Here is a 14,332-nt window from a genome sequence, read left to right on the forward strand (position 1 = left end):
TTGAGGGAGTTGAAATTTCGCAATGTGCTGAGAAAAATCCACAAAAGCTTCTTAACAATTACTGGCTACACTAATGGGGACCTTCAAGGTAGCAAATGCGTACCGCTGCCTCAAGAAATGGCCCTATCATAGCTGGAACGTTTACCCGAGCAGAATATTGAGTAGTTACACCTCTTCCTTATTACGCATTGACTCGGCAATCATTAGATACAGAATAGCATACTCTGCTCCTGTGCTACATGGAATATCCTATAATCGAGAGGAAACAATTCAAAGATTGCTAGCCAGATGATTTGACATGTGTCTTAGTATTCCGCGTGCATCTGCCATTGTTTTCGTAATTGATGAGTCCCGCCAACCATCTTTTCATTGACTAAGATTTACCAAAACTTGTCACTTTTTTCGTTTGGCTGCACAACATGCTAATCATCCACTATGCTAAGACCTTCAGGATAGAACCACCGTACGCATACATGAAGACATACGGTGGTGCGAAAACTTACTGCCTGCTTACGAATACTGGCCTATTTGCTGGCCTATCAATACTGGCCTGTCAATTCCAGACATAATCACTTTAATTGCTGGAGTATGTCGCACATGTGATATGCCCGTAGTTGCGCTAAAGCAATTAACTTTATCGCATCTTTACACTTAATACGTAGACCGCATTCACGTGCATACCGGTGGATCATGCTGGAAAAGAAGCTCTGCATCTGCGTTTCATATACCTGCATGTCAAGAAAAAAGAGCTTACAAGCTTTGCCACTTGACAACGTCCACAAGTGAAGAATTTTACGCAAAACTTTCTGCTTTACGTTACATATGCCAACAGTCAGAAGCACTTCGTTGGTTAATTCGTAGCGACTAGCAAGCCTCGTTGCCTTGATTAACAGAAACCAACTTAAGAAAATCAAACAGCACATGGACATACGGAATACATAAGACATACGCCATAGCTAAAGATCTACGACAAGACATAACTTTCCAGTGGATCCCAAGTCACTGTGAAATCATGCGAAATGTACCAGCTGATCACATGGCACGTGCAGCACATCAAGATAATGAGTTGTCACTACTTCCTCTAGCGGCAAGTGATGGGCGATGTCTATTGAACAAACTATGCGGTAGATTGCCCAAGGAAACTTGCTTCATAAATGATGCGCAGAACTCTCAATTATATAATATAGATCCTGGAATAGAATTCAGTATTCTGTTTAAAATCAGTCGATCTGTTGAAACAACAGTTTATAGGCTTCGCCTAGGCACTGCCTATACTAAAAGCTTCCTGCATAGGATAAGAAAAAATTAACAGTACGACACGCTCATGTGAAGAGGCTAAAGAAGACATAGAACACATTCCTCTACCCTGTAATAACCACGATTTTCCCCGAAAGAATCTCTCGAAAAAACTACATGGCTTGGATAGACGGCCACTATCCTAAGGAAAAATTTTAGGTCTATAGCCAACAGAAAAATTTCATACCATCGCTGCGCGCGCCTTAGTACAATTTTTGGAGGAATCAAGAGTATCACACAAATGCTAAGTCATACCATAGTTATAGCTCGTATTGTTATTATTAACAGGCACCCCTAATTACATGTTCATCGTGTCTTCGTGTTTATGCATTTGAATTTGCTGCATTTAGAGTGCGGCACTCAAGTGCCCAGCATCTTCTGTGTGAATATCTTGGTTTTGTGAAAATTTATGCTATTTGAACTCTTTTGTCGGGCTAGCATTTATTTGTGTTGCCGTACTGAGACCTAATACATGAATATTCGTTCATGTGTTTATTTGTCCAGTTTGGAGATTGCTGACAACTTTCCGAAGATAACTATCACGTAAGAAAATATGTGCAGCCGGCGCCACGCATAGGCACCGACGTCTCCTTAAATACATTTAATAATAGAAAAAGAATATATACTATGTAGATCTCTTTTCATTATTGTGCATGTCTCAAGCCTCCTACAGTAGGCCATTCTCACAGCGCAGTTTAAAAAACATTACCGATATGGGTTGCTGGGCAGCTATCCTAACATTTTTAGGCTGCGCTATCTACAAGATACGCAAGCGGTGGGGGACTAGACACATACCCAATACGTAAGAGTGCTGGTAACGTGCAAATACTTCTATTTAAAATATATTTGGATAGACCGGTGCTCTAGCCGTTAGGGACTACCCTGTGGCCCATGTTGGAGGGAAAACAAAGAAACATACCGAAAGGTGCGTGAAGTATGTTATCGATGCTAATCACATTACAACAAAACGTATACACAGCAATAAGCGCTTCAGTGATGAACGGCGCAACTAGCCACCGAATAATTTTCGAAGCGTCTGGATGTTTATGGGTTAATAGCACATCCTCATAGCGAAGCAGTGTTAAAACCACGTCTCGATGAACCTTTCAGCATGTGTTCGTGCTTTTGATACCCGTGTTTTGACACACCTGTCACTCCTAGCGATATTGTCCGGTACATCTTTAGCTTTCCCCTCTAATGCAAGCTTTTAGCTCGAGAAGTGCCTGTCAAGCTGCTCTTTCTGAGTCGCACTATAAACTTTTCGGCCGTTCCCAAGGGGAGTCTCGTTCCTTATAAGTGTGCTCTAATGAGACCGGCTTTGAAGTGAAATTTGGCTGTCTAAATAAAGAAGACATAAAAAGATATCTCTCGGGAGATTTTAATGGCCCATTTAGGGTGAAAGGGGCATAAAAAATGCTTCACGTATGTTCCTCCTAAAAGCACCGACATTTTAGCCAAACATCGTGGGCAGTGTGTTAGCGAACAAGATCGTGTGACACTTTTCTTCCAGAAACATGCCCATCAATATTGCAAATTGAGCAACTGAATTTTTTTTATTATTATTATAGTAGAGGTGTCCTGTCCATTCTCTTGTGTGATAATTTTTTCCATCTTTTCCCTCGAGATTTTAGATTTGTTGGCGCGTATTCATAATATGAGTACTTTATTGTTTTTATCCGAAAGTGTTCGACCATTAACAACATCTCAGGCGTGTCATGAATGCCCGTATGTACTTACCTTAAATAATCGCAGTGAGCCGCGCGCTACTAGGCACACTCATACGACGCATTTTTTTTTCCCAATGAAGTTCTTAACCACTGCTCTTTTTTTTTCTTTCATAGAATTCAAGTAAGATACAGCTCTATAAAATAGTCTATGCCTTTCATATCTCTTTTCCCATCAGTTTTAAATTTCTTTGCATATGTTGAGCGTATGAAAATGTTAATCGTTTATTTTCAAGTAGGCTGTCGTACAATCTGGAAGCCGTTATGCGTTTTGACGTTTTCCTTCTGCTCAGCGCCGAGATAAATGTCCGTAAGGTTTCCATTCATGCACGGAAGTGTGCGCATATCAACACGCCCGCGAGTAATCGGATAAAGTTTGAAGAATGACGCGGTTATCTTGTTCTCATATTCAGTTCGGCGTTTTCTCTCGGGCTTGGTTCTAACCGCAGCCTGAAATGCCGAATTAAGATGGAATCTAAGTGGGAAGTAAAACTCGCATAACCTAAGTAATTTTCGTTACAAGGCTCTGTGCAGGCTCATTCTAAGAGAAATACCGCATTGTTAGCATGAAGTTTTGTTCGTGCCCTAGGGAGAACTCATAATTTTCAGTAAATTAATACTCAGTCAGTCAACTTGACTGTTTCATAACACGAATTAAAACACCGGCTAAAAGCACAAACACAAGTCATCTATAGACTGCGAGCGTTAGCAGGCAGGGGACAAAAAATCCGACGACGCCTAAGCATTTCTCACGAGTTGTGATTGCCAAAGCAATACTGTCCAAGCGAACACCGCTGAGCAGTAGTTCGAGTTATGAACTCCTCGCGGTCAAGCGAGCGCGTTGACACGCTTGGCGCGTTTTGATTTGTCCTTACCGAGGCGTAGTTAGAACGCAGGCGAAGAGCTTGCGCGGACAAGAAACGCGCGGATAACACAGGCTTCCGAGAGGAAGAGCGAAAGTGACGAAGCGTCGCGGCGATGCCCTCTCCCCTCACGCAACGCCTGGCGCGCTACTACGGCAGCAGCCGTACCCTTTCGCCCTTTTGCTCGTGAGGTGGCGCCACAGCCAAAACAAATTCTAACTGCCGTTTCGCTACTGCAGGTGACAGACGCCTGGCTTTTCTCTCCATAGGCCGTGTGACGCTTTCGCATCAAAATTAAGTGGAACAAGAACTGTCCAATACATGCGTAGTGTTATATGGCGCTCGTGGTGGTGCGGAATGTGTTATGCGTGGTGATGATGTGTTTGGGAGGGGGGATTACGTTGACGTAGTATGCGTTTCTTTATTTATATATGCGTGAGGAGTGCGAGCAGAGAGGGACAAATATTTGCATTACCGAGCATCATGTACATTTCACACCTCGTCGAGCGCCATGTAATGCTATGCCTTTCTTCTAAAGTTCCCGTTCAGGAAGTTTCCGCCTAATTGGTTTGCGCGATGTCCGGCGCGTCATAACCAACGCGTTAAGGCCGTCATATAGGTAGCGTGGGAGAAAAGGGCTGCGCCTGCATGCACGAAAATAGCTCGAGTGGCGTATCACCCCGTTTTGGGTCCTCTTTGTCACTTTCGAACCTCATGGGTCCGGTGTTTGCCAGGTCGTTCCATACTACTTGCTATGCCCATTTTATTGCAGGCTTAGGCATTTTTGGCCAAGTTTAACTCCTCCTTTCTACGTATGGCGTATGTGGAACGGCGAAAGCGTAATGGCTCGTAGAACGTTCTGCGCCGGCAAGCTTAATTTTTATTGAGGAAGATGGATCACACATCACTGTACTCCAGATGCCAACTATCAACCGTGCACCCAATGGATTTAAATGGCGTATTCTCGCGCTGTATTGGGAAAGGGGTTCTCTGGCTTCACAGGGAATTTTTCGACTGAGTGGTTATATAACGCTACGCAGGGAAATATATATATATATATATATATACCATTGCTCACGGAAACCGACAAGTAGACAAAACAATGTCATCACACATAATAGTCCCTTCAGCAACGTAATCCTACGTAGCAGCACTGAGCCAATTAGAGCGATACAAAGCCGCATATAGTAGAGAGGAAGTTCAGTTTACCCGAAACTCAACAGGCGTTCTTTTATCATTGCCGCCACTTGACACAACTGACAAAAAAATGCCCCGTACAGATGTACATACTGTGGACTCTCGGGTAGCAGATATATGCGCGAAAAACTTTTGCGAATGTTTTCCACTTAGTTAATAAAATGGCGTGGCGCATGAAATCACAAAATATCTGGAATGTCTTTTCACGTATTCTAACATTTTGCTTTTTAAGAAAATTAAATTCTTTTAACAATAAATTTCCGGTAATATGTTCCAGTGAAGAATACGCGGTTGTCTCGAAGAGTGTTCCACATACCTGAACCTACAACTTGGAAGATTAAGTATATGCCACATTGCCCAGGATACTTAAATATGGTTCCAGTTACAGGTCAGTGGAAGGATGTTCTATTTAATAGTTCGGTGAATTTTCTTGTCCGTGAATACTTGTTGACGAATTTCGAAAAAATAAGTTTACCATTACATTGAACGCTGATCATTTTCCTTTGTGATTTCATGTGGAATGTCGTTCGATAAGTAAGCAGAAACTGTTTACAAAATAGCGCACTTACTAGGTTGAACTTTATGCGAACTAGGTTAAAAGCTTAGGTGCCATTAGTTCCTCTGTCTACTTATTCAATAGCATGCGCGCCGTCTCGATATGCATCTTTATACTATGTTGATGGGCGCTTTGACTTTGCAGGACTTCGTGTTTCTTGACTAGTAATGGTTCTGCGTTCCTTACTCTGCTGGTAGATGAGGTTCTTCGCCGAGATCAAGGTTCGGATCGTATTTTGCCGTTTGTTCGATTGATGTTTCTTCAGCTCGTCGCCCGATGGCTGCAGCCAGCTGACAAAAATAGCCACATTTTTGTCCAGAGTGCAGTCGTCGGCAGCGATTCCCAGTTCCACCAGGCGCATCACGCTAGCCTGCGTGCGCTATACCGTGTAATCTCAAGTGCTTGCTGCACGCTATCGCGTGGATTTAATTTCTTCAGGTCCAATTTCTGTCAAAACACCCGTTTGTACTGCTGTGAAGCCTGCAATATAGCCGGGATCAGGCAGAAGGACGCCTAGTTGACAGGGGCGTTCGCCGACATTTAAGCACGCCTTGACTGGCCGCCTTGATTGCAAGCCGATTGGCTGCGCCTGATAAAAAAAAATATACCAAGTGCGATCACATGCCAGACACTGAAGGTTTTTGCTCCCAACATTCTTGTAAGTGGTGTGCCAGCTTTGCCGAAATTTGCCACAGATTCTGACGTGCTGTGTACCCGTTTGAAAAAGAAGGCAGAGAATTCTATGATCATCGAAATTGCTTCTCAGCATATCTGACGTCGGGGTTGCCACTGTAGTGGACGAATAAGCGACGGCTGTAATGAGTGCCTACGTCTCGGCTCCTGGCATCACACGGTGGATGTTTGACAGTGTGTGACATCGTTGTAACTACAACGATATGTGCAGGTCGAACGCCACTTCTCGCAACTTCTAGTGTTTCGGTGAATACACATCAGGAAATGTCGAAGTTAAAGGCGATGATTTTAAATATGGGGACGTGGTGTCGTCACTGCTATAGGAGGTTACAATTTAAGAATGCTGCGGCAAACCACTCCGCTATCCGACTCGAATAACAATTACATTCACTCGCTTCCATGACGTCATGGCGGGGATAAATTTCATTGAGTATTGGGAATCAGATAAACAAATTCTGGATGCACAGAAGGCCGGTTCAGAGCAGCCACGTGGGAAGATTGTATAGATGGCTTAGGGTTAAGTGTGTATATAAACTGAGCACATTATTTAGAGTGCTAAGGGCTAAGGGCTCCTCTCGCTAACACCTGCCCTGTACTGGTCTTACAGTGTCAGTCACATTTATGCGACAATTCCCGTGCACTTATATAAGCCTACAGGCCATCGCTTCCTCTAAAGAGGAAGCTTTAACTCGGGACCAACTCCCATGCTGCCTATGGGAATACATGTAAATTTAAAAAAATGTTTCATGAGAAAATGGCTTGAGGGACTTGAATTACATTTATTCCATTTAAAAGATAAACGTTAACTCTGGCAACCATAGCAAGCGAAATTTTGATTTAAAAGCTAGAATTTCTACAACGTAGAAATTTTCTAAGATTAGTGAGCTTAAAAACATTTGAAGCACAAAGTTTCCGAATCCGTAACTCTTCCCTTATATAGATATTGCAGTTCTGTACGCTGCCTCCTTTAGAGAATGTAAAGCGTAGAAAGTTACTGTGTGAACGTGGAGCTTACATGAATTTATTGCTATGTTTACAAGGAATGTGGAAACGTCCTATTGAAAAATTAGTGCTATATTTGCAGAGGGTGGTGTATACATCACTTTTGTCCGGTATTAGCGCATTATTAGATGCAGCTTAAAGAATTCTATTATCTTTTTCCATTGCTGAGTTACAGTGGTAAACATGATAGACATATTAATTTGAAATTTCAAACTTTTTTTACGAAAAGAATGCACCCTAAATAAAGAAATCCGCTTCCTGCACTCGTTAAAATATGACCTCATATTTTAAATGTAATAAACCATATCAAATTTGGAGCATTGCCTTTCGATGAAAACGATTTCCCTCTGCTCAACTATTTAGCCCCCAAGTTAAAGTAGAATGTCAAGACACCATTCATGCTCCTGAAGCGGGGACCCAGGGGTGATATTCAAACGATCACCACAAGAAGACCCAATGCCCATTGATGTGAACTTCTATAGTAACCGAATAGAGCTCACGTACGTACTTGTGAGGAGAACAGTGAATATGCAGAAGTATTCTAAAGTGTTTGTCCAGAGACCGAAAATACAGCCTTTTTTTATCCAGCGGCCGTGGTACAGCGATTCATGACAAAGCAGGAGAAATGTGTTGCAGCCGGCGGCGAGCCTTGCCAATGTTGTTAATGACCTTTATGTAAGTGTACATGAGAATTCAGTATTCCGCTTGTGTGTTACAGCATCAGCTAATTATTATCGGTAGAAATTCTTATGGAGATTTCGGACTATGTTTAAAGGGGCTTTTGGTGCATGTCTGCCAACAGTTTGCATAAAGCGAGGCTGTATATGGCTAGGGTTGGGTGCACTTTTCTTCTCCGTGAACAAAGACTATTATCATGAATGGCTCTTACTCCCGTAAGCAAGCAAAAATGCAATGGCTCATAGCCCCGTAAGGCAGAGGATACAATCACTCCGGCTGTAGGTATAATCACTCAGCAAAGTGAAGCGAAAAGAGCTTAAATTCTTTCCAATCATGCATACAACATGCAGAACAGCATGTCGAAAACTGGCCTCATCAATGGCTCATACCCCCGTAAGGTTCATGGCTACCCACTTTGCCTAAATCAGATGCAATGACAGTACCTCTGTTGTCGTTGTCAGTGATTTCAATGTGGATGTGTCGGTACTGAAAAGTGAGTGGTTTACGCGTTCCGTGTTGCAGACATATCCCTCGCGATGCCACACCTATCCGGCCCAACCGACCACCCAGCGGCGTACGTGCATCGATTTGACGTTATGAAAGAATATGATTTTAGTTTCGAGGGAAATAATGACGACGAATCAAGACATTAAATGAGTTTATCCCGTTGTTCAAATTTATGTGTCACCTTCGTGTGGTGTGCTAAACAGCTTCACTGGTCAACCACCTTCACTGAGTGGAATGGCGCATGATTTTTTTGGCAGCAACGTTAAGACGCTGCGACCACTAAGTGCCCTTCCTTAGACTTAGTCTACCATTGTGTGCTATACAATTATGCCTTCTACTTTGTCTCACCATGCCGTAGCGTCTTTTTCTCAAAACAGGCTTTCTGTCACGTCGTACTTCTATATCACCCAAATAATCAATAACTCGATCAATCAATCAGTCAGTTTTTATTGCGGAGGTAAGAGTTGAACAACAATGATATTAAGCTGGTTGGTCTAAGCACAATGCATTCGGCAGTATATGAAACTCTGACGGAAGTCAAGTAGACAAAGCCTGCTCAAGTTCACACTGTGTAGTACCTTTGCTTGTTTCAGCGTTTACTTTTGAATTACCGCGGACGGTATATGGGCTATCACAACGCTTTCCTTTTCTTCTCTCTCCCTCTTATCTGTTCTTTCCCCCTCCCCAAAAGTAGGGTAGCCAACCGGGCACGTTCTTGGTTGACCTCCCTATCTTTCCGTTTTCGTTTCTCTCTCTCTCTCTCAACAAGCCACACGGAATATATCAACTGCATCGATTTTTGTCGATCTGCTGTGTAAAAAAAAGACACATTGTTCTCTAACTGCATGTGATTTACCATTCTGTTTCCCATAACTTTCGTACCTCCTCCTCATCGCATACTTATGAAACTGTCTTCAATAACCAACATGAACAGTTATTGAGTGGCTCGGGCGTATCTAAAGAAAACAGCAACAGAATTAAAATTAACGAAGGAATTGTTTTGCATGCGCGCGCCACTAAATCATAGCACCAGATAATTTGTCGCGTGCAGAGCACAGTCCTGATCGTGTGAAGCTGCACATGCATGAGTGCACGCGAACGCAATAACATACCTTTATTTAATAACATACCAAACATACAACTACTTCATTGAAAAAAATAAAGCATTCCTTTACATTTCGTGGGATGATGGACCACGTCCTCGGCGGCAACCTGTTGATTCCACTGACATTAATAAATTTATTATGTGCAGCTAATACTAGTGTCTTTGTGAACAAATCATAAAACCGCAGCTTTGTGATTCGGAACTCATAACGATTAAGCCTTAAAATAGTACAAATAATCGTGGCGGCATAGTACTGTGGGTACGGTAACTTTATTTGCGCGTTACTTAAAAAAATACCTAACAGCTTCTACAGGTCCTGGTGTCAACTAGTTCTCAGCTGCGATAAAGTAAACTAAAAATAGCACACAAAACATTTCATTAGGTTGATCGGTTTCAAAACACTATGTACTTTTAATATTGGAGAAACATCCAAGTTCCCTAATTTTACGTCGTGTGCTGCGAGGAATAGGCAACTGTACAAGGGACCTTGCTGGAACTCAACTATTTTCCAAAGTTCGAAAGCATCGTGCTATCTGTGGGAGCTGCAGTCGCATATACCTAACGAGTTCACGGCACGCTCAATAGCGTCACATAATGGGAGCTGACGTTACCTTTCTCGGGTATAATTTTTCTAATTGCCTAACATTTCTTTTAATACGAGTGCCATAATTTATGCGTCTATAGTTGAAACAGCCAAAAACAATCATCTCAATATTTCCTCAACTTATAAATTATATGACCCATTTTGCTTACAATATCAGAACAATGAACGTTTACGTGCGGTATACGCCATTTACTGCAAGGAGTGCATTTAACTTGACGCCAAAGGTTTCCATGGTTCAGGTGAGGGACACGGGGACACCGACGCCTAAACACGAAACGTACAACAACCTCTCGCTACTCTTCGTAAGTTGCATAGGCTTCGTGTCCCCATGTCACTGCCCACACAACTAGACTAACGTAATTTAACAGCAGCGCAACATTCAGCATCAGACCATGCCACACGTTATTACCCTCTGCCAATGCCACCTTATTAGAGTACAAATAAGTTCCTTCAAGCTTACCGTAGTCCGCTTGGCCAACGATTCCGGGTAAGTTCCAAATCCAAGTGAGTGCGATTAAACCGATACTGCGACGACAACAAACACCTTGCTTGCATCGAGAACTCGTGACCATTTCTGCGGTTCACAACACACGGCGTGCGCTAAGACGTACGTATTCCGGACTACTGAGATGCACGCTATCCCAGAAAGTTTCCCGAAGAGACAGGCTGGCCGAAGGCAGCAAGCTCGCTGTTCGATCGGCAAAGCAGGAGCTTCTCGGTCGCAGTTGTTGGCGCGCCGGTGCGCCGAACCAAACTGAGAGTCGTCCCCGCTCTTCGCTCGCAGCGCCCCCCTGCGGAAAGCGCGCGAGGGAGCGCTCAAGGCGCGCGGCGTCAGGAGGAAGGAGCGCCTGCACTTTGCTACAGTTAGACTCATCGTATCGCTGGGTTCGTTTGTTAATAGCGCGAAATAGGCAGCGCGAACCATGGTTTCGTACTTGACACTCTCCGTGAAATCATTCTGTTCGTTTGTTTGTTTTTCCCTCGCAGTTGACCTCAGAGATTCAGCGTATTGGCCGAGAATGTTCAGAATCGAGAACTTGCATTGGGTTGGAGAGAATGCTTCGAGCGATGTGTGCTATCAAAGTTGTGTGGGCGTTATCAAACTAAGCTGTGTGGGTTAATTACAACCTTTACTGAAAATTACTTTACAAGAACTCCAAGAGCATTAGAACGTCATCTTATGAACCATGTACGGGGTTCGCCCGATATCATGAAAGAACTGAAGGTTGAAAAAAAACTTATCACTTTGAGGGAATAAGGAGCATAACATGGGTAACATGCTGCCAAAGTTTCAAGAGCGTTAGCTAAAGACGGGGCTTTAGCGAGGTTTCGTAGGGCAATGTTTCTCTTGTGGAAGTTTACGCTTCTCGGAATAAGTGCAAATTAGCTCGCGTTCAACTTGACAGGATGTCAACTTTTTAAATCCATCTACTCCCATTTATTTCACCGAGCCTAGATAGTATGCAAGCGAAATTTGTAAACATGCCTGCGTAGCGCGAACTGCTGGTAGTGCCACCTAATATTGCAAAACAATGCCACGTGCGGACTGACGTAAGCGCTGTGTTTTTTGGAGCGCCATTCAAAATGGTTTTCGGGCAAAATCAGACTGCCTGTTGTCCTTCCTTCTTTGAAAACCCCCGAGGGAATTATAACTACGGACATGCTCCAGTCAGCGTCGTTGCAGTTGAGGATGCAAGTGTCCACCGAGTGACGAGGCGACGGATTCCTTAGGGCCTGTTTACGCTCGAGCCGCTCATCGCTGCAAGCCGCACCGAATGCGTGCGGTCGTGCCAAAAACTGCACATATCTAAGCCTTGTGCACAAATTTCCATTTACACTGTGTACACAGTGTAAACCGAAATTTGTGCACAAGTGTTCGATACGTGCACTTTTTCACGTGACCGCACGCGTGCGGTGAGGCTTTCGGCGATGGGCTGCTCGAGGGTAAACATGCCCTTAGAACATCGCCGCACAAGGGCAGTCGCTGTGGCGCCGGCGGTCGCGATTTATGATGATACGACCTTTCACAACGGAGCAGGTGAAACGCGAGCCAGCATTCGGCAAATCGTCTTCGGCACCCGGCCTTGACGGCGTCACTCTTCCCATACTAGAGAGAGAGAGAGAGAGAGAAGGGAAAAAGGAAAGGCAGGGAGGTTAACCAGACTGAGTCCAGTTTGCTACCCTACACGTGGGGAGGGGAATGGGGAGTGAAAGAGAGAGAGAGAACTTAGGTGTAGGATTTCTATAATCGGGCACTCAAGTCTGTTGCCTTCAGGTAGTGAAAAAGCGCTCGAACTGCTTTCTGCGCTAATGAACTGTGAGGCCAGGCTCCCAAGATCTTCGCTTCCGTAAATGGCCTGTCATCCAGTCTATTCAAGACACACTGGAGAGTCTCACGTTGATTATCGAAGCGAGAACAGTGGCACAGAAGGTGACTGATGGTCTCTTCACACTTGCACTTAGCGCACATTGGTGAATCTGCCATTCCAATACGATAGCTGTAGGAGTTGGTGAATGCTACTCCTACCCACAGCCGACACAGCAGTGTTGCGTCACGTTGTGGAAAATTCGCTTGTAATTTAAGTTTGAGTGATGGGTCGAGGCTGTATAAACGAGTTCTGTGGTGTTTGCCAGTAACTTAACGTGATGGTACGAGCGAGAGTACGAAGCTCTCTCGCAGCGTCGACTCTCGATAAAGGTATAAGGAGTGTCGGTGAGCCAGCCTGGGCACGTCGGGCAGCGCCAGCGGCGAGGTGATTACCAACGATGCCACAATGTCCCGTCAGCCACTGAAATATGATATCATATCCTCGTTAAGAAGCGCAATGGCAGGTTTCGTTGATTTGTGACACTAGCTGTTCATAATTGCCACGTCGTAAACTTCGCAAGCTCTGGAGGGCTGCTTTCAAGTCACAAAATATTGCCCATTTGTTGGGCGGTTCTTTTTCAATATATTCGACAGCAGCGCGAAGAGCGGCCAGTTCGGAACCTGTAGATGTCGTCACGTGTGTAGTCTTAAACTTGATGACGACCGATTGAGATGGTAGAACAACGGCGCCCGTAGAATTTTCCGAGACGGAACCATCCGTGTAAACATGGATTCGGTTAGCGTATGAACAATGCAAAAGTTCCAATGTGATCTGCTTGAGAACCGCGGTGGTGAGGCTAGCTTTCTTCACTATTCCTGGAACAGCAAGGTACACAGGAGGCTTTTTCAAGCACCACATAAAGGATGGCGTTCTTGTTGCGGGTGAGTGCCTCAAAGACAAACAGTGCCGGTTAGCCGCAATTGATCTGGAGAACGCTGCCTTGGGTCTTTTCTCAGGCAAGCGAGCGAGGTGGGGGTCAGGTACTTTCGATATATGGCGAACATGCGCCCGGAGTGCGTCGATAGCTATATAGGTCAATATTGGGTGGTCACCCGTGGTGGCAATTGTTACCACAGTTGAAGCATTTCGAGGTAGCCCCAGACATGTTCGAAGGGCTTGCCCTTGAATGCTCTGTAGGACATGGATGTTAGTTTTGTAAGCATTGGACAGCACTGGTGTGCTGTATCGCAAGTATCCTAGGAAGCGCGTCCTGTATAGTTGAAGCATAGATCCCACGGATGTGCCCCACATTTTTCCGGCAAGAAACCTTAGTATATGGGACATAGAAGCAAGCCTCTTCTTTAAGTATGAGATGTGGAGGCTCCATGAAAGGTCTCTGTCTATAATAACGCCTAGGAATCGGTGAGGTTTTGCGTAGGAAATTGGTTGGTGGTCAATGTAAATGGGGTACCAGGTCATGGGCTTGTGGGTAAAAGCGACTAAGGCGCACTTCTCGGTCGAAATGCTGAAGCCTTGAGCACGCAGGTACGATGATGTTAGGGTCACTGCTTTTTGGAGCCGTGCATGCACCTGGAGACGCGTAACTGCCGCGGTCCATATGCATATGTCGTCAGCATATATGGAACAGTTTACTGTATGTGGTAGAACGTCGGCAAGTCCAAGAATTGCAAGGTTGAACAAAGTGGGGCTAAGAACCGCACCCTGAGGGACGCCACTACAAGTGTAATGGTCAGCGGTTCGGACATCAACGTAGTATGGACAGGCTGGAGGAACAATT

General features: G+C 44.4%; 1 protein-coding gene across 1 annotated transcript in view; it reads right to left on the minus strand.

Moving 5' to 3' along the window:
* The window catches only part of LOC126539704 (uncharacterized), a 191,133-nt gene extending 180,168 nt beyond the window's left edge, over positions 1-10,965 (minus strand). The window contains exon 1 of the mRNA XM_055075658.2: positions 10,686-10,965. Within this exon, the coding sequence (XP_054931633.2) occupies positions 10,686-10,797 (112 nt within the window). The 5' untranslated portion in view covers positions 10,798-10,965. The remainder of the gene's footprint in view (positions 1-10,685) is intronic.
* Positions 10,966-14,332: the final 3,367 nt, after the last annotated feature.

This window comes from Dermacentor andersoni, chromosome 2, assembly GCF_023375885.2.
Source record: "Dermacentor andersoni chromosome 2, qqDerAnde1_hic_scaffold, whole genome shotgun sequence".
NCBI lineage: Eukaryota > Metazoa > Arthropoda > Arachnida > Ixodida > Ixodidae > Dermacentor > Dermacentor andersoni.